General features: G+C 36.7%; 4 protein-coding genes across 5 annotated transcripts in view; 3 read left to right on the plus strand and 1 right to left on the minus strand.

Moving 5' to 3' along the window:
* The window catches only part of LOC135684192 (WD repeat-containing protein 44), a 40,997-nt gene extending 35,610 nt beyond the window's left edge, over positions 1-5,387 (plus strand). Inside the window, exons 22-23 of the mRNA XM_065199634.2 lie at positions 945-1,063; positions 1,804-5,387. Coding sequence (XP_065055706.2) covers positions 945-1,063; positions 1,804-2,003 — 319 coding nt within the window. The 3' untranslated portion in view covers positions 2,004-5,387. The remainder of the gene's footprint in view (positions 1-944; positions 1,064-1,803) is intronic.
* A 257-nt stretch (positions 5,388-5,644) lies between these two features.
* Positions 5,645-8,730, plus strand: LOC135686907 (uncharacterized). Of its 2 annotated transcripts, XM_065203294.1 has the most exons (3): positions 5,645-6,265; positions 6,818-6,992; positions 7,652-8,730. In XM_065203294.1, the coding sequence occupies exons 1-3, from the start codon at positions 5,645-5,647 to the stop codon at positions 8,728-8,730; spliced, it is 1,875 nt and encodes a 624-aa protein (XP_065059366.1). The 2 variants fall into 2 exon arrangements, with proteins under 2 accessions (XP_065059366.1, XP_088971300.1); XM_089115174.1 differs by lacking the exon at positions 5,645-6,265 and having other exon boundaries at positions 6,854-6,992.
* A 619-nt stretch (positions 8,731-9,349) lies between these two features.
* Positions 9,350-11,000, minus strand: LOC135686908 (uncharacterized). The gene is made up of 2 exons (XM_065203295.2): positions 10,538-11,000; positions 9,350-10,095 (listed from the first exon to the last, which is right to left on the minus strand). Exons 1-2 carry the CDS (start codon positions 10,998-11,000, stop codon positions 9,350-9,352), a joined length of 1,209 nt encoding a protein of 402 aa, XP_065059367.1.
* A 420-nt stretch (positions 11,001-11,420) lies between these two features.
* Positions 11,421-20,362, plus strand: LOC135684195 (tetraspanin-7). The gene is made up of 6 exons (XM_065199641.2): positions 11,421-11,562; positions 16,171-16,362; positions 17,619-17,693; positions 18,420-18,644; positions 19,158-19,241; positions 19,949-20,362. The coding sequence occupies exons 1-6, from the start codon at positions 11,497-11,499 to the stop codon at positions 20,018-20,020; spliced, it is 714 nt and encodes a 237-aa protein (XP_065055713.2). The 5' UTR covers positions 11,421-11,496; the 3' UTR covers positions 20,021-20,362.
* Positions 20,363-26,055: the final 5,693 nt, after the last annotated feature.

Below are 26,055 nucleotides of genomic sequence, written 5' to 3' on the forward strand. Positions count from 1 at the left end.
AAAAATTTTATTTTTTTATAAGAACAATTTAAAGAACACGAGCTTCAAAACTGGTCAAAAGTTTAGAACAAATTAAGAACAAGCTGAGGCTGAGCTTCTGCAAATTGCTATTTTGAACTACGTTTTTTCTCAAAATCGAGGATTTTTAGCGAGGTGTGGGTGCTTTTCGGTGAATATTCAAATTTGTCAGCAAATGAAGGCTGTCTCACTCACTTTGTTGGCAAATGAGGCCTGAACACCTCCTTAGAGCGCAAAAGCTAGCAATAGCACTGCTTACACCCTCTTAATTTAAGAACAAATTAAGAACAATCCAGCCTCAGATTTTCGAAAAAATTAAGAACAGTCAGCCTGAACTCAAATTTACTGGTTCTTATAAAAAAAGAGTGTATTAGGCTTCGGTTATACACAAAGAGTTTTGTAATAGACCAGGGATAAGAAGCCTCCGACCTACCTTAAAGTAAGCTTTTGTTGGGTGCTCAGGGGGAGTATACCAAAGGGTGGTTTGTCACTTTGGATCTGATGTTTGAGTATTCATACCCTCGAAGCATTTTTCTTGCAAGAAAATTTATAACTAAACTTTCTTTATTCCTTTATGAATAACATTCATATGAGGTATTCTTGTATTTTTACGCTTGACCTTTTATTTGTATCACCCCCTTGTGTTTTACCCTTTCTCGTGCATTTCTACCCTTCCCTTGTATTTTACCTATCCCCGTACAGGCCCGTACATTTAGTATTTCCTTGCCGTTTTACCCTTACTTGTGTATTTTTACCCATTTCCTTTATTGTTACCCTTCCCTGTTCATTTTGCTTTTGCCCTTTAGTCTAAAGATTAGAAGGGGGAATAGTTCGAATACGATGCCCTTCTTGTTAGAATGTCAAACTCGAAATCCAACAATTTTAACATGTCTTCACTTCTTCTGAAATTGCCCTCTGATCCTTAGCCCTGATGGCCGATATGTTATATGTGGATCAGAAGATCAATTCGTTTATATCTGGAGGACTTACCACGATGTCCAAAATGTCCGCAAGGATAGGAATGAATATTATGAAAGTTTTTCAGGTAAGAATTTTCTTCCTTTTTGATTCAGGGTCGTAGCGGAGACTTAGAATCCTATGATAAGAACTCCAGGGTAAGACAAGTCGGTAACTGAAAAAGTCCTCAAGCTCACGGGCGGAAACAAGACATTTTAGGGGATGGGGCCTCAAGAATGTCCAATCTTCGACAAGAATTGACCGGTGTTTCTACCGTTCAAGAATCTTAGTAAGAACCTCAAGATAACTGGTTTGTTGAAGTTAAATAGATTTTTCATACCATACCTGCCATAATCATGGTTTATCTTCTTTTAGATCCAAGATATCCAAACCTTCAAAATATGATAACAGGAATGACCGATCATGAAATAATTATCCAGCATTTTAGACCTCATAGTAGAGTATTTTCTTGTTATGAGGCTGCACAAATACGCCTTTCGTACGTTTTCGAACCCTCCCGTATGGATTTGGAAACGCCCTTTAATCAGGTCATCTTGTTCGTAAATTCTTGATTTTATCTACCTGAGATCTGAGGAACGTCCTCCCTAGTTAAACGTCATCGGCCGATACTGAAGAGACTTGAGCCATCCTTCAATCAAAAAATGACCAATCAGTGAATGTGATTCCACTCACAATCTCCTTGATTGGCTAATATTGATTGACAAATGGCTTAAGCCACTTTGCCTTTAAAAGTGTCGAGTACCCATTAAGAGTTGTAACGGTTTGCAATATTCTACCTACTAAATTTGTTTTGTGTTTCTCCTCTAGCACACGATGCTGTCGTCACTGCTGCAGTTTTCGCGCCGATACCTTCATTGATAGCCTCTATTTCGGATACCGAGACGAGGGATGAAGAATGTGAAAAAGACTTAACTGACGCAGCAAGTGCGGAGGCTTTCCAAGAGAACTTTCATGTAATTGCATCTGCAGACTGGTCAGGTTGTATTAAATTATTTGTAAACAGATAGCATGCTTGTAAGATTTACGAAATGAATTTCGTTACTGGTAGAGCAGAAAAATATTTAGCTAGCTATAATGATAGAATTTTATATAGAAGATTTGGTGTAACTAGACAATAGTTCCAACAGAACTCGAGAAGTACAAAGGGGTATAACGATTTTCTTTAGGTCGCTGTGCAATTAATTGCAATGAAATTGCCTCTATGATAGTAAAAATCTGACTGGGTTTTGACTTCAACAGATGAAGTGACGAGATCTAAATTTCAAGAAGCAGCATTTTTGAATTACCTACTCGGATAACAAAACTGCAATTAAGAAATGGATTATAGATCTCACATCAGAAGTTTACTCTTGAAAATTACACCTTACGTCAGCTCGAACTAAGTTGTAATAGAAATGCCTTTTTGTAAATGATATTTCTTCAAAGTCTTAGTTTTGTAAGACATAACGACCTTTTCTGTTGATTTTAAAGTGTTAGGCATTATGTCGTTATGGGCAAGCCATTATTTCATTTTTTGGGTGTTGGAGAGTCCTATCAAAGCAGTAGGCTAAAAGTCTAAAGTAAGAAGAACTAGAAACATGTCGAACTATTATCTATTCAGTTTCTCAGTTATAAAAGTATTTTGAAATCAAGAAATAGGATATTGGTAGTGGCGATTTAGGATTTTCTCAGATTTTCTATCAACAAATTTTGGCAGCGATTCTCCTTCCTTATTGGTATTCTTTTCCCTTTCTGTAGATTGCCTAACTTTACTAAGTTCCTCGGTTCTCTTTTTTCAATGATGTTTAGTTTTGCTTTATGAATAAAATTGTTAGTTTGATCGCATAAAATGTAATAATGCGCAAAATGACAACATTTTTGCAAAACAAGTAATAGCTGGTCTCCTATTCTGTGAGCAAATTTTTGAGAAAATTAAACAAGGTAAGACAACCAAAAGCATAACTCCCGCAAGATGTTAACTAAACAATATGTTTCTCTTGTGTGTCACACTTTCGCCACTTAATTAGAAAGATCCTAAGGTTTGGCTTTTGTATTTTTGTCATTTTCTTACTTTTTTATATTTAATCACGTGGTGTTGTTTCTCATTACCAGCTACACCCTTTCTTAGAATGCTTTTCTCAGAATCAAATAATTTGTTTTAGTTATCAAATCTGGCAAGTAATACTAGGCTTCATTGGGACAAGACACTAATTTGCAATCGTGTTACTGCTAGGTGAGCACAGCTAGCAATCGCAGGCGATTATGCTGCTTAATAAAATTGTTGACTACATGCAGGATGGAAGTGCCTTTTCTTGTAGTTCTTTTTTCAAGAAATGAATAACCTTTATATGAAATATGAAATAGCCTTTGTTTATTGGCAATTAGATTGACATAAAACTCTGGCTTGCTAAAAGTGAGCATCTACATAATACCCAATCGATACCAATAAATTAATAAAGAACTTGCATATTAGTGTTATGTCCTGTCCTACTGCAGGTTTAATCAGGTGGCTTTTTATTTTGTAGTACCTTAAGCGCTCGAAGTTAATATATGTGAGTGTCGATGTAATATTGTACTTGATGATTGTGTGGTGTCGATATTGTTATTTTAAAGGGTATAGCAAGGTCATCCTAATTATAAACTCTGGTCAGTAAAGATTTCTTACTAGATGTCTTCTTTACAAATACTGTTGGGACTGGGCTGGGTAAAATTGGCAAGTTATCTGTGGAGCGTGTTGAGCCAACGGTAGGTTTCCATAGAAACCAACATACACAATTCGAGAAGCTTTCCAACAAGTACAATTTGAATAGCTTTACCAAATGATCATTTGCATAGCTAACTGTTATTTTAACTAGGTTACTAATTCTTTTTTCATTAGCAAATTGTAGCTTCTTATTTCTTATCAATAACAAAATGACGTAGTATCTAAAACTGGTTTAGGTCCCATTTACGCGAGCTCAGATTTGCTGCTGCCCGCCCTAAAGAGTCAACCCGTCTACAGTCAAATCTCTTCAAGTTTACATGATAATAGCAGCCAACCCGGGTCAACCCGCCTTTCCATGTAACCCTTCTTGGCGGTAGGTTTGACAGGTTGCCTTCTTCTGAAGTTTTCTCGCGTGAAATCGGGGCTACTAAACCCGGGTTCGTGTAAACACTTCGTTTTTACATTTGAGCTAACAAGTTAAGCTAACCCGGGTGAGCTCAACCCGTTAAAGGAACCAGCTGACCGGGGCTCGTGTAAGCGTAAATTTGTTTTACTGCAGCTTGTTGACCTGACCCGGAGTGGAATCTAGCCGGACTTGTGTAAAGGGGCCTTAGTGGGACAATTTACCATACCGAATGTCAGCAGTTCTGTTATGAATCAGATCCGGAATCTGTAATATTGGATCTCATTTTAGCAGGCATTCCTGTAGGCTCCATTCGGACCCTTGGCAGGTTTCTCAGTTCTCTGTCGAGACATGCATAATCCTCACAATTACGGGCTTAAGAAATGATGGACATCGAAATAGGACGGTCTTCAAAGTAGAAAAGAAAATAATGTGAGTCATTTTCCGCAGTAATTTTAAATTTAGAGAAATGTTGAAACAATAAGAGTAATAAACTTATCTTTTTATCGACAAGATAGCGATGGTTTGTTCAACATAAAACCTCAATGTTCCACAAACCAAATCATCTTTATTGTCATTTTCAAATTATATTTCATGTAAGTTTGCTATTACTGCGAGAATTGGGTAACATAAAGACACATATTGGTAACAAATCAGACTTGTTAGAACTCTTGTGCTTAATCTGTAATGCATCTTACTGATTATATTGCATCCTACTCGTCAGATTTGCTGCCAAAGATGCCTGTTTACAATGATACAATGCCTGCCCAACTGCCTCCAGTGAAATATACTTGGCAATTTGAGAATGAACCAAAATTCTTTTGGCTGGGAATGGAGTATATAATATTGATGAATTTGCTTATTTCGACTAACCTATCTTCGAAGCGTTCAACATTTGAGCAAAAGAAAATAAATTTTTGTTCCATTTGCCGAAAAATGAAAAGTTTGGGGTGCGCAGGACCTACCCCCCCCCCAGGCTACGCCCCTGCGATGAAGGTTTTGCTGAATTAGGACCCGTTTCATAGGAGACATGTTACGAGCTGCATTTTCTTGTAGTTGCGTTGTATATTAATTTTCTTATATTTTTCATTGCTTTTCCCATAATTGGACGTAGCTTTGTGATCTTCGTCAAACAAAAAGCAGCAAGATTTAGGAAAAATGAACAAAATTTTATGACAGTTTGTTTTCATGCTCTGCTATTTTAAATGTTCGTGGTTGCATTGATAAATGGGCACTCTATCTTTTTTGCTATAAAAGATTGTATTGCAAAGCAACCAGCAGACTCGTTTTGGACTCCATTTTCTACGATGGCCCACAAGGGACATGCAGCATGTACTAAGTTTTGCACGTACACAAAAGCAAAAGCGGTTGCAAAATGAATTTCACATGCACAAATTCATTTACATGATCACAAAATATAACTGCAGCACACTAAGTAAATGTTGCAGCATACACTAAGTCTGACCTGCAGCATACACTAAAAGTTTGACCTGCAGCATGCAAAGTGTTGTTGATGTTGCCACCTTGTTCCCGCCTTTGCATCGCTGCTACGATCGGGCAAGATGTTCTGCCAAAATTGTGGGGCGCATCTCCCAGCAGATGCTAATTATTGCCATCAATGTGGTTCGACGAAGAAACGATCACTGGATTCAAGTGATCAAAAAGTAATCGAGGCAAAAAGATCTCGACAAACTGCCGGTTGCGAAGTATCATTTGAGGCGTTTATGGAGGCGAAGGGGAAAGAAAGGGCTGCTGGTTTCAAAGCCAAGAAAACACAAAAAAGCAAGTCACAGCAACCATTTGAAGTCAATGTTCAGATCGGTATTATGCAAAAAAAAGATGGACTTTTGCGCATTGCCAGGGGCTCTTGCTTACCCCTCAAGATTAGCCCAAGCGTGGGTGCTGAAGAGCTGCTGGCAAAAGCACGCGAGAAAATTGTCAGGTTCAACCAAAATGTATTCGCGACCCATGATATGGTAACCCTTGTTTATCCAGATAGAACGGAGGTAAAAAATTTACCTGGTAGCACAGAATCGTTCATTTTAAAAAAGTACAAAGAAGAGCTCGGAAAACCATATTCCAGAATTTATTTTTATTTGACTAAAACGTCAGACTTTTTGAAGTTCATGCTAAATGAAGCATACAGCCCCATCGAAGACGAGGAAGACGATGACATTCAAGAGGTAGGATTTTTAAAAAAAATTCTTTCCCAAAGGGTACTTGTATACATTATCCATATACACTCTTTTTGTATAAGAACCAGTAAATCTAGATTCAGGCTTTTTGTTCTTGAATTTTCCAAAATCAGAGGCTGAATTGCTCTTGATTTGTTGTTAAATTGATAAATTAGGCCGTGTCCAGGCCTAATTTTCCAAAAAGGGGGAGAGACAACCTGCATTTGCAGACAAGTTTGAATGTTCAATGAAAAAAAACCAACACATGGCTATTGCATTTTACAGTGGCTCAGCCTAAGCTTGTTCTTAATTTGTTCTTGACTTTTGACCAGTTTGAGGCTGTTTCTTTTATAAAATTGTTCTTATAAGAAAAGAGTGTATGGTTCCATTTTCTGACCCTCACCAATATATAAAGTTCTAATTTCAAGGAACCCCAATATCGAGCCTCAGATTTCAAGAGCCTCAAATATCTTCACATACTGTATTTTTTTATACCTGAAAACTCAATAAATGTTTGTAATATATATTATATGTAATATATAAATTTTGACTTTTCAACAGCTCCTTGTTTCACCGTTTGCGGCAACTGACTGTGCAATGCCATCAACAAGAGACCCAGAAGCATCAACATCTAAGAAATTTGAGCATGAATCTGAAGCCCTTGAAACTGCTTTGTTACAAGCCGCTCAAATTGAGAATAATCCTGAGACAATAATAATTGAAAATATTGTTGAAGGTAACTACAGATAAGTTCATCTTATTAATTAGTAAATGTCTTGAAGCAATTCACAGACTTCCTATTGGTTTCCTAAGAGAAAAGTGGAGGCATTATTTCAAGGGCAGGAGGCATTTTGTGCATATTGTGAGGTCAGAACATCTTGCAGCCCATGCCAATTTTGGGAGATTCCTTTGGTACTGTTGGGAGATTATGTTGTCTTCATATATATGTACCTCCCAGTTGTCTTATGTGCTATATTCAAGCCCCATATTGTATGGTTCCTTTAGTGATTTTGAGATGTTATGACAAAGACACAACTATATAAGTTTTTCAATGGGCTTACAAGTAACATTCATGTTATAATTATAAACAGTCACAATTTGTATATATACTCTTTTTTTAAAGCCAGTAGATTTATGTTCAAGTAGCTCAGCCTCAGCTTGTTCTTAATTTGTTCTTGACTTTTGACCAATTTTAAGGCTCCTGTTCTTATCAAATTGTTCTTATAAAAAAGAGTGTATTTGAAGATCAAATCAACAATATGAAGTTTCATTTATGTCTTTGCTATACCAATCTTATGTGCAAATAATGCATCTCAATGCATTTTATATACTTCACAAATGGAATTTTACTCAATTTCTAATCCTTGTCAGTGAATGGTTTTATTTCATCAACAGGTCCTGCAATACTGGATGTTGTTGAAATTTCAAATAATGCAGCATCAGAGAACAACATAAGACTTGTTAAGATACATAGATCGAAACTAAGGCAAGATATGCTGGAGGTTTTTAACCATGATGATATTTTACAATGCAATGTTGATGTAACTTACATTGGCTATAATGGGCAAGAAGAAATTGGACGTGGAGCAGGGGTTCTTCGTGATGCATTAACATCATTCTGGAAAGGCTTTTGTAATGCCTTAAGTGTTGGTGCTCAGAGTAAAGTACCTGCAATTCGCCATGACTATCAAAAGAAAGAGTGGGCAGCTGTAGCCAGGATCTTGCTGTTTGGATTTATGAAGGAGCGTTACTTTCCACTGGTTTTGTCCCCAGCATTCATAGCAGCATGTTTGTTTGGGGAAGATGGTGTCAGTGATGACTATCTGCTGAAATCGTTTTATAAGTATATAGGTGAAGAAGAAAGAGAAGCATTGAAGAAATGCATGAGTGATGACTTTGATTCTACAGATGAGGATGTGTTAGATTTTCTATCTAGTTACAAATGCTATAAACATGTTACCAAAGAAAACATAAATGAGATAATTCATCAACTTGCCCATCAAGAATTAATTCAACGACCCAAATATATAATGCATTGCTGGTCCCCCTATTTGAAGATATTGCTGCAGTTTGATGATTTTAAATCAGTGGAAGCTCTTGAAAATTTTTACAATCAAAAAAAGCCAACACCAAAAAAGTTGATCAAACTTATAGATGCAAATCCATCAAATGATGCAGAGAGGAGCTGTTTAGATCATCTCAAGCGCTACATCAAGTCCTTGCAATGTACCTTGCTAGAAACATTCCTTCAATTCATCACAGGAAGTGATATCCTCTTGTGTGACAGCATAGCAATATCATTCAGTGATTTATTAAGTGATCCAGTTCAGTCTGGCAAAGGTAGAAGACCAATAGCTCACACATGTGGACCAGTTTTGGAGCTGCCATCTACATATCAGTCGTACAATGAACTAAGTGAGGAATTTACAGAACTCTTGAACAACAAGGATTCATGGGAATACAATATTGTTTGAGGGATTGAAACCTTATCTCACATTAAATCTTATTAATTGTACAAGCTGAATTTCTGTTCTTCAGTATTTACTCAATGTTTTGTTATTATTTAGGTATATTCCAGCATGTTTATTGTAACATTTTTCTGATAGTTTCAGTTGTTTTTCAGTTTTTTTTATTATTTTAAATTTGTTCCATATATACAAAGATAAAACTAGCGTTCAATAATATAAGGCATCAACACAAAAATCATACATTACTACATATAATTAATACAATTGGCAAATAAAAGACAAAGAAATTAAATTTACTGCATAGAGAAAATTATTTAAAGGAGAAGTGCTCTCGATAAGTAGATTAAATGAGGAGGGAGCCCCCTCCCCTAAAATAATATTGACCTTAGATGAATTTGAATAAACCCAAGAAAGAGATGAAATTTAATTTTATCATGCTATGCATCAAAACAATTCCAGCACATGGGCCCTATAAAATATTCAAACAAAAGTTGTGAAATTATTAAAGAAAACAATTAGATCAGGGTTCATAAGTTAACCTTGTTCAATAAGATGATTTTCAATTGTGTTTTTAATTATATTATAAACAAAACACTACAGAGCTCTACAGGAATTGTTCAGTTTATTATAATTGCAAGCTTACTATATATTGGAAAAGTTGTAATGCACTTTGTTCATCGCTTGGAACACCTAGCTGTTGCTGATCAATTATATACTCAAAATATTCTGTATATACATTGTCTGGGTTTTCCTCTCTGATATACTCTTCAAACTGGTGTAATTCATCTTCTTCAACTTCTGTTTTACAATCATAAGCATTATAATATTCAGGCAAATAGAACATTATATCTGGTACTCCATGTACTTTGCTGTAGCCATTTTTTGAGATGCGATGAGAGTTCCAATGGTCTTTAACACTGTTGAGGTCATTTTGAAGTATTCTTGCAAAGCAGAACCATAGGCATTCCATATGGATATGATCACCAAGCAGTAAAGTGCCTTCATCTACAAGACCTTTGAAGAAATCCATCCACCAGCTACTACGGTTTTTTCGTAAATATGACCACCAACCCTCTATTCTCTGATTGGCTGGGGATGAGCAAAACCTGTGAGCCTTCATTCCTGCTAAGGCATCATTAGAGCCAGATCGTAAGGTGCTCTGGATTGCAGCAGCAGTACCATTTTCTGTACCCCTGTCTGAGACAAGTACTCTCGGGCAACCACCTGTCTCTCTTATTGAATCTAGGAATAGACTTGCAGTGACATTTGGGTTGTTGTTTGACCTAACAACCTCCAGCCAGAGAATCCGACGGCTAAAGCCATCTATGGCACCATGAACTGGAAATCCATAAGGCTTCAGCTTGTCATATCCTGGATTTGAAAAGAGTAAAAATAACACAAAGTTTTTCTAGTGCATTTTTCAAAGCCTCAGTGTTGCAATAATCTCTGAACTTAGCACCAGCATAAAAATTTATTTTAAACTTTTTGCTTGTGTGAACAAACAGTTAGCAATCAAAGATGCTATCCAATAATTTCCACGAAGTAGCTTTCTATGACTATCAGCAATTTCCAAAATTATTGTATTTAGATATCTCTGTTTGGAGATAAATTTGAATTCTTCTACCCCTACAAAGGAATTTTCAAAAAAAATCTACATACAAATCAGTCCTATTGAAGCTGAAATTATTTGTTTAATGGTTATTTTTTGAAAAAATACAGTCATGCATGTGGTGATAAATATTTGGGGACAGTACCTGGAACCCTATATCCCCCAGTCTAACATATTTCCCATGGTCCCTGAGCTAATACGTACCGTCTACATGCCATGAGTAATTTGGGCCTTCTGAGAAGAAAGTGCGACGACGTAGCTTTCTTTTCTTCCGTGCTTCAACTCCATCTGGGTCCATCTCTTTCATCACATTTGCAACAAAAGATCTTGGAACATGTAAGTGATGTTTCAAACGAAGGGCATGCCAAATGCTTCTATATCCTGCTAGACTTCCTGGTCCACTCATTTCAGTCCTTATAATATGTCTTATATGGTTCTCATCTTCGAAATCTATGTTCTGTTTCCGTCGCAAGTTCATCAAATTAAGTTTCCGTTTCAGTGTCCTGACAGACATTTTGATGCCATCTCTTTCCAAGAACCTAACAATGAATTTGTATTGATAGCCACGATGGAAGTACTCGGTAATCAACTGGTTGGTTTCAGACTCCTTCTCGCACTTGTCACATCTGTCATCTTCTGATACTTCTCCACATGTAATACAGAACATTATGTTTGACCTTTGCTAACGGCGATTAGAAAAATTTGTCAAGAATAGCAACATCAGCAAACACCAACACCAACACGGTTTGCAACAGCATCAACAACACTTTGTATGCTGCAGGTCAAACTTTTAGTGTATGCTGCAGGTCAGACTTTTAGTGTATGCTGCAGGTCAAACTTAGTGTATGCTGCAACATTTACTTAGTGTGCTGCAGTTATATTTTGTGATCATGTAAATGAATTTGTGCATGTGAAATTTATTTTGCAACCGCTTTTGCTTTTGTGTACGTGCAAAACTTAGTACATGCTGCATGTCCCTTGTGGGCCATCGTAATTTTCTGAAAAAAACATTGTGCTGGGCAGTGGTCAAATGACAGAATGATAATTACGTCACCTCTTATTTGCATAATCACGTGATTACCACCAAAATGACAGTGAAGTAAAGTTACGTCAAGTTAGTAAGAAGGTTGTGAGCATTGCCAGTGGAATTCGACAAATCCAAGATGACCAGCAGCTCGAAAATTCGATGCACTAAATTTTTCTTCATTCTTTTCAACTTTGTGTTCTGGGTGAGTATTACTGAATGTAAATGTCTGTGTCACATATATTTATTTGGAATTGTTCGAATCTGCCTTCGGCCTAAGTTCGAGTTGGCAAGGTCTCGAACAAAATGTGGGCTAGTTCTTGAAAAGTTATATATCCTGCTGCCTATGCAGAGATTTTGTGAGTTGATGTTGTATTGGTATGTTTTTATCTTGCGGAATTTTGAATAAATTAACGATCACATACTAAGACCTTTTAGAATTTTTAATGGGCTTTTTTGGCGATTCAGTGTCGATAATACTTGTTTTCAAACATGGCATTGTCTACGCGTAAAGTAAATGAACAAGATAAGGCAGTTTATTGCCGATGCTGTAAGCAAACAAAAAAGGATGCTGCAAATGAAGCTTTTTTCACAGGGTAAGATTGGTGGATGACTTAGGGTAGATCTTTTTTGGGATTGTCGTTTGAAAAAGATATTTGAAGGAAAGTCACACTTCTGAAAGCGAAAGGCTTTAGACATGGTTGATTTCCCGCATACTTCATTCAAAGGCAATTGTCTGTTGCAACAATTGAAACAAAGCGAAACAATTGCGTGAAAACTTTCTGTCAATTATTATTTTTTCCATTGAATGAAGCCGCAAATTTATTTTCAGTTTGGTCTCATTCAGACCTGTCAACCTTAAATTGTCAAAACCTGGAGACTTTAGATTTTTCCTAAAGAAAATCAGGGAGATTTGGTCAAAATCAGGGAGATCACAGTAATTCATTAAGGGAATAAATATACCTGATAAGATGTTGTGCTCAGCAAACAGTTTATGACAAAAGTGATCATGAGGAGTATCTTCATAATAACTTTTAGTGCTTTTTTGTTAATCAGTAAGCACTGACAAAAAATTGTTGTCACATGAAAGTCAATGTGACCGTAATATCTTAATTATACCTCTGTAAAAAGAAAACATACACAATGAATGGACCTGTCTTTGAAGCAACAGATGCGCAGTTCAATCCAACATTCAGTGAAGAATCTTCCTAAACATTCTGATAAACATCTTTGAAACCGGGAGAAATATTTTAAAAACCCGGAGACTGGGAGAAAGCATTCAAAACTGGGAGTCTCCTGGCTAAACCAGGAGGGTTGACAGTTCTGTCTCATTTCATCAGTCTCATTTCAATACGTTAGCACGTAGAGCGTGATATATCATAGAGTTGAAGAAAATGAGACTACATGGTTTATCTCTACAAGCCTTTTTCATGAGTAACTCACTCTTCAGGAGATGTTGATATACTGGAATATTCCTCAAATAAATAGATAATACAATACAGAAGGTGTTGCATAATGTGTGAGGTTATACAAAAGGTGAATTAGAGGTGGTACATAAAAGAATTTAGGTGTTACATAATAGTGTTTTGTTTCTATGGCGGCAAGAGGATGCAAGTTTGTTTCGTTTGTTGAGTGTTGATAATTCGGGGTGGCAGATGATGAGGGTCTTTTCTTTAATGCAAAGGTTGCATCTTTCGTTTGAGCTGCTGTAGGATGGCTTTTTTGAGAGGATGCGCCAGGAAATGGAGTGGTTGATGTTATTGTCTTTTATTGTCTATTTATTATAGATCTTCAAGCAAACCTAGGGAACACTTGCCTAATACAATACCTATTGTTTAATGTGTAAGAATGCAGATTGTCATGGAGAACTGGGAGAGAAGTGAATAGAAAGGTAGAAAAAAGAATGTGATGGAGATGCTGGTGTTGACTGCAGGCACGGATCTAGGCCGGTTGCACAGGTTTAAAAAAACCGGTCAAATTCTAAGAGCTATGTTTCTCTGTAAATCTTGAATTTCTCCTTGACTGACTACAGTTATTCTGTTTATATACTGAATTAAGCCTTCACAAGAGTTTGACAGAGTTCCCAGCTTCTTCATCTTTTATCTCAAAGTATCCAAGGAATTCAAAATTGAGGAAATCAGCAGCCATTCGATGTGACAGCTTGGAGTATGCTATCTATGCGCCAATACTGAAATCGGTGGCTTTTGTTTTCTGAAAACCTGTGAAAACCGGTGCCCATATGTTTCCCTCATGCCAGAAAAACCGGTGACCAAAAAGCATACTCAGTATCGATATCCATAGCTCGAAAGAATGGACGCTTTAAAACAAAATGATACAAAATGGAATACAGATGCAAATAAGAATCTGAGGTTTTATATCAAGAGGACTAGATGTTTTTTCTCGGAAGATTTCGTGAAAATAAGAATGAAAGTTGCAAGAAGAGGATCAAAGGCCAGCCATGCTGAATGGAGTAAAATTCCGACATATTAGATGAAAGTGTGGGCAAAAACACACAGGGCTGTAATGGGGTAAAGTGCACCAAAACCTGTCAAAATCTTGGCTAGATCCGCGCCTGGACTGTCTCACAACAGATGAAAGCCATAAAATTATAAACACAAGAATGAGAAGATATGATTAAAATAAAAGAGCCGACATTAAAAAATAACAAAATACAAAAAAATTAAAAACTGTATAAGAATATATAAATGTCCTATGTATCTACCTGCCTAGTATTAAGACCCGTTGGAGAGAAAGTATTTAAGCGATATTGCCAAAAACTTTCCCTCTTCCTATCATTACCTGTTAACCTATCTATGACCTTAATACTTATGTCATTCAGGAACCCTGATGTCCTTCCTCAGAAAAATGTCTGAAAAATTCCTTCATTGAATAACTTCAACTTACGACTACACGCCTTGTAATTATTAAAACCAAGCCTAAAAGGTGTGCATGTGCTACCTACATACTGGACATTACAGACATTGAACTTAATGAAGTACACAACATTGGACAAGTCACAGTTAAACAAATAGTTAATCTTATATTCTTTACCTGTTGTGCTAGACTTGAAATTATCGCTGTTAGACACAACTTTACACACAGGGAAGGTTTAGATGCCTTAAGGGAGGCCCTGGATAGACGGGAAAATCGAAGCATGGCTACTGACACATTACCTGGGCTTGCTTCCTTAGTATTAGAAAATAACTATTTTGAATTTAATGATAGGTTTTATAGGCAGAAGTTAGGTACGGCTATAGGCACGAAGTTTTTTCCGGCCTATGCCAGTCTTTTCATGACTAGGTTAGGGGAGAGGTTGATGGATACCTTTGCTGACAAGCCCCTTGTCTGGATGAGGTTTATCGATGATATTTTCTTTATCTTGACATAAGGGGAGGATAGGTTGAAGTTATTCATTGACCATCTCAACAGTAGCCATGACACAATTAAGTTTACCAGTGAACATTCTACAGAATCTATTAGTTTCTTAGATGTCATGGTTAAAGTAGGAGAGGAGGGAGTCCTTATGGCACACTTATTTTGTAAGCCAGCTGATACCCATCAGTTCTTACATAAGAAGTCTTGTCACCCTTGGCATACAAAGAAGGCATTCCCCTATAGTCAGGCTCTTAGGTATTGTGGGATTTGCTCAGATGATCACCAGTTTAAGGAACATGTAGGTAACCTCGCTGGATGGCTTAAGGATAGGGGGTATGAAGAGTCCTTGGTTAATAAACAAATAGAGAGGTTATGTAGGCTAGACAGGGAGACTCTTCTGGAAAATGCAGGAAATAGGAAAACCAACGAAAGGAGGGCTGAGAGGGTTCCATTCATTATTGCATACCATCCGGCACTTAATGGATTGGGGAACATTGCCAGGAAACACCATGCCTTGCTTGCTGGTTCAGAAGAGCACAAGGAGGTGTTTCCTGTGCCACCAGTAGTTGCTTAAGAATCTTAAGGATATCTTGGTTAGGGCTAGACTTACTGGTGGAAGGGAGAAGGGACACAATAACAGGGGAAGTTCTTGTTGTAAGAAGTCCAGATGTCAAGTGTGTGAAGTCATGTCTAACAGCGATAATTTTAAGTCTAGCACTACAGGTAAAGAATATAAGATTAACTGTTCATTTAACTGTGACTCATCCAATGTTGTGTACTTGATCAAGTGCAATGTCTGTAATGTCCAGAATGTAGGTAGCACATGTACGCCTTTTAGGCTTAGGTTTAATAATTACAAGGCATGTAGTCATAAGTTTAATTTAGGGTCTTCAGTGCCCCAGATGGAATTTTTCAGACATTTTTCTGAGCAAAGAACATCGGGGGTTCCTGAATGACATAAGTGTTAAGGTCATAAATAAATATATAATAATTACCAACCGAAGGAATACAAATGTTGATTAAAAATTTGTACAGAGGCAGCTGGCTCCATCCCAAGTCTTAATTTCCTTTTTAAAGTTCAAACAGACTCTAGGTTCTTTGTATCATCATTTACACAAAGCAAGTCGATAAGTTGATTATTTGTAGCAGAGCTCAGCACAAATTTTTAAAACAAAATAAGGTCTCTTGAAATAAAACTTGCCCTACTGTCAAATCAGCTTTTTACAGAAATTATTTTTCGTTGTGTAAGTTTCTTTAGGAATTTTGTTGTGATTTTACAGAGCACTGCCTCAAAAGAAGCATCTTGTTCAGTGTGATATGCTTCCATGTATCCTAACAGATTCTTAACCTTTAGTTATCAAGTTTACTTGAAAAAATACAGTAACCAGTATGCCCATACGAATGAACAGAATTAACGCTTGTTTGTTTCATTTTCTAGCTCACTGGCCTGGCACTACTAGTCATTGGAATATGGAGCCGGATCTCTCTTATCAAGTACATGAAGCTGTCAACCAGTATAGATTATAACATGGCACCTTATATCATGATTGGTTGTGGCAGTTTCATCATTCTTGTTGGATTCTTGGGTTGCTGGGCAAGCCTTAAAGAGCATCCCTGGGCACTGGTTCTGGTAAATTTAATGATAAATGGCCATTTTCAATCTTTATTAGATTTTTGAACCTTTCATACCATCAGAAATTAAAATGAATATCAGGTTTCTAGTTATTATCATTTTTAATTTCAGTTGTGAGTTAATCTTTTTTTAATTTTGTTTGGCTCATAAAAAAATTAGAACTTTTGGATTATAGATTTTTGGGAAATGTTGCGTTGATAGGTAAGAGCTGTTACAGTGTTACAGTAAAGATTCCCTGTATAATGGCCCAACTGAACTAAACATCGTTGTCATGCAACATTTAAAAATGAATTGCATTGCAACAATGTCAGCTACCATGTTTCAAATGTTGCTGCAATTTTTTCCTACCTTTGTTTCAACATTTTCAAGCATTTTTGATCCTGTGAGTCCTTGAATTAGCCCCTGCCTTTGAATCAGCCCTCCCTTCAAAGAAAAATAGATACCTGGGGGCTTTTTCTGGACTTACAGTCTGTGTTGTAGTTTGGCCTGCTTTTCAGTAGGCAGTTCTGGTATTTTTATGGTTTGCATGTAACTTCGCTCAAGCAAGAAAATAAGAAATTTAGTTTGCAAGCCAATAAGAGGCACAAGGAGAAATTTCTGTAAAACTAAACTTAGACTTATTAAGTAAGATATTTCATCACTTACCAAGATGCTCTGCAAAAAGAAGTTTTGCTTATGGAATGCATCTCATAAAGATTACAACAACAGTGGTTAAGCATAGAACTTTCCAAGATATTTCTTACATTTGTTGCATTTAAATAAACAAAACAAAATAGAACAATCTTTTTTCTCTGTCTGCCAGAGAGCATAAGGTCTGGCCAGCTTTTCTTTGAAATAAATGATAATAAATTTAAAAATAATGAATAATAAAGTAACGAATAATAATTTATTATAATAATAAATTGAATTAAAGAATAAATAAATTAATGATAATGAAGGCATTTTCAATGTTTATCTTCCTTTGTATTTTGTTCTCTTTTCCCATTCCGCCGATTTTGCACCTGTCAATCATGGTAACAACAACTTTTTCCCTAAGCGCTCAACAGTTTTCAAGCCTGCTGCTGATTTTCATTAACAGAGAATACAAGTTTAGCCAGAGTTTTTTGTGCATTTGCAACATCTGATCTTTCAAGATGCAACAAAACTCTGATTATGCATCTGTACAACTTCAGACAAATGCCTTGCTTGCATAAAGTTTTTTAAAAGCTTCTCTACTAAGGCATCAGTTTCAGTAATTGTTTTGTTTCTTACAGTACATGATCATTCTGGTATTGTTGTTTATTGCCGAGCTTTCTGCCGGCATTGCTGGATATGTGCTTCGCAATAAGGTCAGTTGAATGTCATTCTTTTTTAATGAGTTTGCTGTACACTTCTTGTCCTCTTTCAACCAAAATGCCCAAATATCAGGGGGAAATTTTCATTTATATTATGTGGGTATAAATGGCTTTTTTGATAGCTTTTTTGTAAATGAAAGCAGACAGACCTGTTATAACAGCACTTAATATTTTATCCTGTAATATTTTTACATACCTTTAAGTTTTGTCCAAATATGTTTTATCTGAAAAGCATCAGTAAGGGGAAATGTCAGATTATTTTTAGAGGTTATAGTGTATTGTTTACATCAGCCCTGGTCATATGATAATGCAGACTAATAAATGCCCTCGCAAAATCATGTCTTGTTCACAGGGAACAGGAAGAGCATATTCCTAATATTCCTAAATGAAAGGCCAAGTTGCTCATGAAAACAAAGCATTATTGCTTCACACATTATATGTCATTACATTAAACAGTTTGTTTACAAATTGCTGGCTGGTAGTCTTGCTTCAAGACAACTAAAAGCTAGGCAGTCATGAACAGATAATACTCTATCACCCCCCCCCCCTCCTCAAGCCTTGGAAGACTTCCTTTGAATTTCCAAATATTCACCTGTACTTTTTTTTACATTTGATGTGTTCACTCACCACAATGCACAGTAGCAAATTTTGTTCATTCAAATGACAAAAGTTTCATTCATATTATTAAAGCACAATTAAATGCATATTTACTGTTTTTAGTTAAAAACTGGCTTGGAGAATGGAATCAGAGATGCCATTGAGAAATATGGAAATGACACTAAAGGTGACATAAAAAAGGCAGTGGATGATGTTCAAAGCAAAGCATTCCATTGCTGTGGTGCAGACAGTTACAAGGATTGGCTAAAATATGGAGTTGTGCCAGATTCATGTTGCAAAGATACAAAGAACTGCAAGACAAAGGCAGCAAGTGAACTGTATTCAGAGGTAATATAGCAGATATTTATCTACCTTATGTTCTTTAAACTGGTATCTGTCATAGGAAGGGACTGTCAAAGTCTGACAAAGAGCAAGAAGCAAAGAACAATTGCCAAGAGTAAAAAAACAGGAGAGTTGCCTGCCAGCGCATTTATGGAATCATTGTTGGCATTAAAAAATGAACTGATGATAAAGCAACTCTTATTTCTACTAACCGGCTTCTCATTTCGAAGCACGCTCATGTTGCTCAAATGGACATAATGCTCTTAAGCCAGTTCCAACTGAATGCTAAGTTTCTTAGTTTTAAAACACCTCGAAAAATTTTTTCTAGTTTGAAAGACTTTCCCTATTTACTACGCTGATAACTTCCAGGGGACGGTTTTCAGAGATTCACATCTGGGCTGTTTCTAGAGAAAAACATTTACTGGTTTTTCAATGTTTTCCCTTTGATGCCCCCTCTTTCTTGACACTAACTACATACAATTATGTTCATGATAATTGTATATTTACTTTATTTTGTAGGGCTGTGTAAGTTCAATGCAAAAGTTCTTCAAAAACAAGTTTGCTATTATTGGTGGAACTGCTCTTGGGATAGCATTTTTCCAGGTATTGTAATAGCACTTTTGCTCCTTTTTACAGGCATTAAATTCTGATTTTCTCAAAACATAAGAGAGTTTTATTAGAAATTGTAGTAGCAAGATGGTCCAGTTTCCATGAATAGCTTAATACTTACCAGCTTTTGTTGAAAAAAGGATAGAATTACATAATAATAGGAAAAAAGCAGTTGGGTTGAACAGTTTTTTTCTCTTACAGTTGGAAAGGTCTTTATTTTATTGTTTGCTGTCTATGATTATCGAACAGTGTCCTGGTCCTTCCTCTCGATGTGACAACACCTCGTGATTCCTACGCCTAGAATTACAGAGAGCTGGAACTCTCCTTACTCTGAGGGAAAGTTTTGTCTTGTCAGGGACTCGAACCACAGAAATTTAGGTTTGTAATCAGTGACCGAGCCTTCCTCGCACCTTTGCGAAAGGACTTTGGACTATGTAAATTGTCAGATTTCTACTGTTGACTAAAACGTTAATGCTTTTTGGCGAAAGCCTTTTCTTTGTTACTTCAGAGCAACATTGAAATATAAGAGTATATATATTCAAGATGTAACAAATTTTCTGGACCTGACAGGAACCATATTGACTCAGCCCCAATTTCGAGTAGTTGTTTTGAACAGGCTGGCCGTAATGCATCTTATCTTTAAAAGAGTGAATCCTTGCTTTATGAATAACAGATTAAGTTCCTCTTTTTCTCAATTTCAGATTCTTGGAGTTATTTGTGCATACTGCCTTGCCCGGTTCATTCGTGAAGTACGATCGTATGAAAAATTCTAATACAAACAGACTTGTTTGAACACAACTCTACTTTCAATTCATATTCCTTATTTGCTAAAGAACATCATATTTGATATAATTCTCGTAATTTAATAGCCATTATGAAAGCCTGAAAATGTAGTCGTCGTTTGTTCTGCATCAGCGAGTTTAAATTATTTGATTTGTGTGCCTAAGTAAGATTAAATTGTAAAGCAAGTCTTAAATTTGTGCAACTGTACTATACCAAAGCGGTTAATACTGTATCATTACGTAGTTGGTTAGTCTTATGACCAAACACAACCTTGCCGTTGGATATATAGATTTTTTCATTGATTCATATGATATCTCTATTTTGCATGCCGATTCTGTGTCACATTATTGTACTTCGTACTTTTCAAAAGCGGGGTAATTTCCCACGTTTGTCTCAAGCTTGAGAAGTTAAGCTCAAGTTTACATGTATTATTCCAACTGGAACTCAAAGGAAGAGAATGAAGTTGTTTCTAAGCTTTACAAGTGCAAGTAGTCACTTGTAAGCAATATTTTCTTCCAAAGAGTGGTATACGTATTTGTCACAAGGTTTAAAGTTGAGATCAAGTTTTCCTGTATTTTTCCAACTGAAACTCAAAGGAAGAAAACGAAGTCGTTGTTCCTAAGCTTTACAAGTGCAAGTAGTCACTTATAAGTAATATTTTCTTCCAAAGAGTGGTATACGTATTTGTCACAAGGTTTAAAGTTGAGATCAAGTTTTCCTGTATTTTTCCAACTGAAACTCAAAGGAAGAAAACGAAGTCGTTGTTCCTAAGCTTTACAAGTGCAAGTAGTCACTTATAAGTAATATTTTCTTCCAAAGAGTGGTATACGTATTTGTCACAAGGTTTAAAGTTGAGATCAAGTTTTCCTGTATTTTTCCAACTGAAACTCAAAGGAAGAAAACGAAGTCGTTGTTCCTAAGCTTTACAAGTGCAAGTAGTCACTTATAAGTAATATTTTCTTCCACGGAGTGGCCGTGAGCGGGATAATGATATTCTTTACAGTTAAAGTCTCGTCGAAAGACAAACCACTTTTTCACGACCTTTGCTTTTGACTCACCTACAAAGTTTCCTGGTTTTTTCTCAGACAAAACTACTCGAAAGAGACTAACAACTTTGTTAGTCTCTTTGATATAAATTTAGAACTTAAATGTATGGACAGACGCACGTTTCCAGACAGGTCGTAGGCACGCCTTGAGCATTGAATGAAAGTCGTACCCAGACCAGACTAATCAAATATACAAGTGAAAACCATTAACTCCAATTTAAATGCATACATATTTTTACTCTTGTGGGAATATTAATGGTCAATAACTCCATATCAGTTTAAAGTGATTTCTCGTTAGCTTTTGTATACAGACTTTGCTGCCCTAGATCTACACATTTCAAAATACAGGGGTACTATGACCCAAAAAGCTTTCAGCACGTACAGATACGTATCAATGCAGGGAATGTAAAGGGCGGGAAAACGCATATGATTAACAAGCTTTAACAAGCGTCAACAGTGTTGCCACACGTAGGGATTGCTACCTACTTTGGGGATTTTCAGAAGTTTATAGGTTGTAAGGAAAATCTACGGGATAAATCAAGAAAAGTAGGTAGTTTTCTGGAAATTGTAGGGATTTATATTTGTTTGCGGCCAAACAATTGCTTGTTTTTCATAGCTTTGTACATCAATTTTCGCTGAATTTTCATGCAAATGCAAGAAGTAGCTATGAAAATATACTCCGCAAAAAACGCAAAACCATATTTTACGTCAGATTAACATCTTACAAAAGCATTACTTTTTATAGTTGAATAATTGTTATGATCCTCGATCTTTATGGCTTTTAAAAATAGACTTTCGCTGAAAGTTGTCCTTAGAAGTATGGGTAGACGTGGGTAAAAACGTAGGGATATTTTGAAAAATGTAGGGATTTGTGGGGAGAATCCATGCTGACATGCGTAGGTGGAAGTAGGTAGAAATCGCCTGCGCAGTAGGGAGAAACGCTAAGTCGAGCGTGGCAACACTGAGTGTCAATGATGCCGTTGTGGAAAATTGAAAAAGCCATTAGGGGCTGGACCATACAATGATGGCCCTCAAGATGGCAGGCAAGGAGAACAAGAATTTGAAATGCCAGCAATGTCAATTTGGTCGTTAGTCGATCGTTATAGCGCGTTAACCCTATTGTTACTGCCTCACTTTAAGGACGCTACAACAAATTGAGAGTCTATGGACCCAATTTAATAGCGAAATTTGCTACACTTGGAAAAATCTCTGTAGCATGTTTTTAGCGATAGACTTCGAATTGCCTTGATATGAAAAAAAGCACTCCAAGCTAGAACTTATAACATACATTATATAGAGAGTCCTTGGCCTTGAAGAGCAGCCGCTTTGCAATGCTTTATCCGCTGCACACAACACAAACTGTTTTGTGGGAAAATGAAAACTGGCTTGATAGAAGGCCTTATCAGAAAGTAGGAGAGATCCAATTCAAGCTTTCAAGAACCTATGTGTAGGCGTAGCTACACTTCTAGGATGAAGACCCAACTTTAAAAAAGAACCCCAAATCATGGCTCTCAAGTCAGTCTGAAAATTAGATAGAAGGCAAGGATAGAGGCTCAGTCTGAAAAATTGTCACTAAAAGACAACATTTAAAGTCAATCCTATTTTCCGATCTCCCTGTTTGCAGCTAGAAACAACATGGAAATGAATTAAACCCAATAAAGATGGCAAATCCTGTTGTTCAATATCATTTTATCGAATGCGTATATAGAACGACAAGATGAAGAACAAATGATTGCTCGTGTAAGAAACAGCTTAAAGGAGAACTGACACGCAAAAATAAGTTTGGCTAAAACGGTAGTTTGTGACAAGCAAATTCCAGGATCGAAAAAATTTTTCAAATCACAGTTACCGTTTTTGAAATACAGGCGTTTTAAGTTGAGAAACGACAATTGTTCCGACAACTTGAGACTCGAGGCGAAAATCGTCACGAGTGGACGATCATCTTTGACGTCACAAGTGACATGTTCTCAGCACGTATTGTGTTTCCCTATAGAAACCTTTAACAAAATGCTGCGGACAAATGTTTATTTTGTGCATGTGAAAGGAGCCAATTTTGCATTTTTGACACATAATTGTCTTTTTCAATGGTTTGGGACTCTGAATCGGAGTTTTATTACACTGATTTCGAAACAAATGGAAAATTTCAGCCGTCTGAGTTTTTGCTACCAACCAGCGCTGCCGCTTGGGCAGACAGTCGTCCCATGGCTCAACAGTGACGATATTATAAACAAAGAGCAAACTGGAAGTACAAACTGATATGGAATTTCTATTAAAAACAATGCTATTGCTACAATCTAAATGAGATCAGGTATCGTAAAACTAGAATTTCATTTCAGATTGAGGCGTCTTTGTCCAGACTGCTTTGTCTGTATGGCCTAATTCGCTGAAATGCCTATGATGACCTAAACGGAACTGCAAGTTATTTATTGTTAATATAACATTCTATGATTGTTTTTCAATGTTTCAAACGCGTTAACTGTATAGTGATATTGAATAGTAAAGGCGGGTTAAAAGTCGACTTGTGCGGATTTTATGCCATTTTCACCGGGCGTGAAGGGTTTCGGGAACTGATAAGTTACCTGGCAGTCGAAAGATCTGGATTTACGAAATAGGCTCTTAGCTCTTAGTCAAAGAACTTGATTTCTTAGTCGAAGAAAATGCTGTTAAGCTGTCATAGGAATATCAACTGGCACATTATATTCTTTTGCAAGCAATTTTGACTTGGGTGGGGGATGGTCTTTTTGCAAGACTAGGTTATTCCCTAGTATCTCAACCTCTGTTAAAATACAATAATCAAGTTCAGCGAAATTATTATTTAGTCACACTCGCAGCTCCCATCAACCAAGGTTTTTTCTTGAATTCATATTTCTGCACCCAAAGCAGGTTGCAGGATCGCTTTTACCGCTGTCTCCACTAGATTTCGTTTGTCTTTTGGCTACTGCTTCGACCCCGTCCCCCACCCCCCATGTTGCGATTTTTTTGTAATTGTAAAAATAAAAACTTTGAAGAAACGGTATCAGTTTTCAAACAAAGTCGACTCCTTTTTTCACAAGCTTAGAGGTTCTTTCAATGTTTCAAAGCATGCTGGTTCGAAGATATCATGGCATAAAAATAAATTTTATGTGGATATAAGCATCTTAGCAGACATGTAGCTAGGATTTTCTAGCTTCTATATACTTATAAATGAAATGCCTGACAATTTTTTGTCTTTTCACCGCGGACTATTTTCAATAAAACACGAAACTTCACTTGTACTTTCACCGTTGCGGTGAAAGCCTTTACAACGGCATTGTTAACATGTCACTTGTGACGTCAACCGAGAATTTCAACAACTCCTGGCGATAAACTTGTTTCCGCTTCGGGAAATTCCCGAGTCCTGGCTGTGACGTATTTGACGGATAAAAGTGCAAATATCAGAAAAACGGCGAATCTAAGAAGAAAACTTTTTCCAGATTTGAAGTCAGCGACAAATTTTGCATCGAATAAGCCAAAGTTATTTTTGCGTGTCAGTTCTCCTTTAACTACACTGGTTTGTATTTATGTCCAAATTCGAGAAAATGCTGTGATGATAACGTCGATATAAGTAGATAGGTAGCTGGCTTATTTCAATATATTTTGTCCACATGAAAAGATAAACTGACATTTCTCCAAGAAAACATCTTTTAAATATCTTTTAAATAGTTTTGCCGAGATATGATCAGTGAAGGCCTAAATTTGAAAATGGTTTCTGTTGCTCCGGTTGGTTCATGTGGCCATTTTCCAAGCGTTCTGTAGTAAATCTAAATGACTTTGCACATTTAGCGATATTTAATGGTGTTTTTCCAGGATATTTGGTCAAAAGTCAAGCATTCCAAAAAAATGTTTAATGGCGTCATCACTGCCACTCTCTTTACCGCAGAAATATATTTGTGAGCAGTGTCCTCGATGCTGTTGAAGGATTCGTTTGTTTCTGTGTTATTAACTTAACCACTGAGATAATACTCTCACATGCATGCCACAATTCTTGCCTAATAGACGTGCATTACATGCACGCCAAACCAGAAAAACCCTCGAGGTGCTTGAGGCTTGATCAAGGCCAATAAACAGATAGGTTGTTTACGCAATATACACAAGAACAAATGTACCGTTGCCCTTCGTTTTCGTTGATAAAAACGCTGTCCGTTCGCACGGATCCGTTTATAAAAGAATACGCTTTGAATACTGGAAGTGTTCGCACTGCTCCAACAAAACGCAACAAGTGGCGTGGCCTCACTTTTGAACAGAGGCTTTCGCGATTCCTCACAAGAATTTCTCACATTCAATTTTTTTAGATTTGGCGAGCTAGAAAGCACGTAATCAAATGTCTCCGTGTTCACATGTATGGAGCGTCGTTTGTGTCTATATTACAACTGTATTCTTTGTAGAGTGTTTAATGATTTCACATGCAATTTACCCCCATTCTACATGGTCTTTAACTAGCTTCTAATGAAATTATGTAATTCTATGGCATTTAAATCATCAGTCTAACATTTCGTGTGGCTTCTCAAATTCTCCATAACATATCATATTTCAACTGCTTACACATTCTACGTGGCATTACTTGTTATATGGCTTGATACTCTGTATGGCGTTTCATTCTGTATGGCGTCTTACATTTCATATGACACGATATCATATGAAATTTGAAACACCATACAAAATGAAACACCATTCGGAGTATATAGCCATATAACAATAGCCTGTGCGCAGCCTCAAACATTTTATCCAAGGCAGAAAAAACAGGGTAGGAGTGAACGGGATTGTAAGAAACAATTGATGAGCAAAATGCTCAGACCGCCGCACACGGTGAGCAAACTGCCACGAGTGACAAAAAATATCAAACTGGTTTGATTTCTAAAAATTCGGCACGTGAGACAAAATTCACACAAAAATACCGCCGCACACGTGAGGCAAATGGCTGAGCTAAAGCTTGGTTTCCACTATGAGTTAACGTGAGATAA

This window comes from Rhopilema esculentum, chromosome 21 (assembly GCF_057945365.1).
Source record: "Rhopilema esculentum isolate cy_ngs chromosome 21, ASM5794536v1, whole genome shotgun sequence".
NCBI lineage: Eukaryota > Metazoa > Cnidaria > Scyphozoa > Rhizostomeae > Rhizostomatidae > Rhopilema > Rhopilema esculentum.

Bases quoted from the DNA above. Each gene is read 5' to 3' on its own strand.
- LOC135686907 (XM_065203294.1), top strand. From the start codon at position 5,645: ATGTTCTGCCAAAATTGTGGGGCGCATCTCCCAGCAGATGCTAATTAT. The intron at 6,266-6,817 runs GTAGGATTTTTA...ACTTTTCAACAG, and splicing joins AAGACGATGACATTCAAGAG to CTCCTTGTTTCACCGTTTGC. The intron at 6,993-7,651 runs GTAACTACAGAT...TTTCATCAACAG, and splicing joins AATTGAAAATATTGTTGAAG to GTCCTGCAATACTGGATGTT.
- LOC135686908 (XM_065203295.2), bottom strand. From the start codon at position 11,000: ATGTTCTGTATTACATGTGGAGAAGTATCAGAAGATGACAGATGTGAC. The intron at 10,096-10,537 runs GTACGTATTAGC...TTTCAAATCCAG, and splicing joins TTACTCATGGCATGTAGACG to GATATGACAAGCTGAAGCCT.
- LOC135684195 (XM_065199641.2), top strand. From the start codon at position 11,497: ATGACCAGCAGCTCGAAAATTCGATGCACTAAATTTTTCTTCATTCTT. The intron at 17,694-18,419 runs GTCAGTTGAATG...TACTGTTTTTAG, and splicing joins GATATGTGCTTCGCAATAAG to TTAAAAACTGGCTTGGAGAA. The intron at 18,645-19,157 runs GTAATATAGCAG...TTTATTTTGTAG, and splicing joins CAAGTGAACTGTATTCAGAG to GGCTGTGTAAGTTCAATGCA.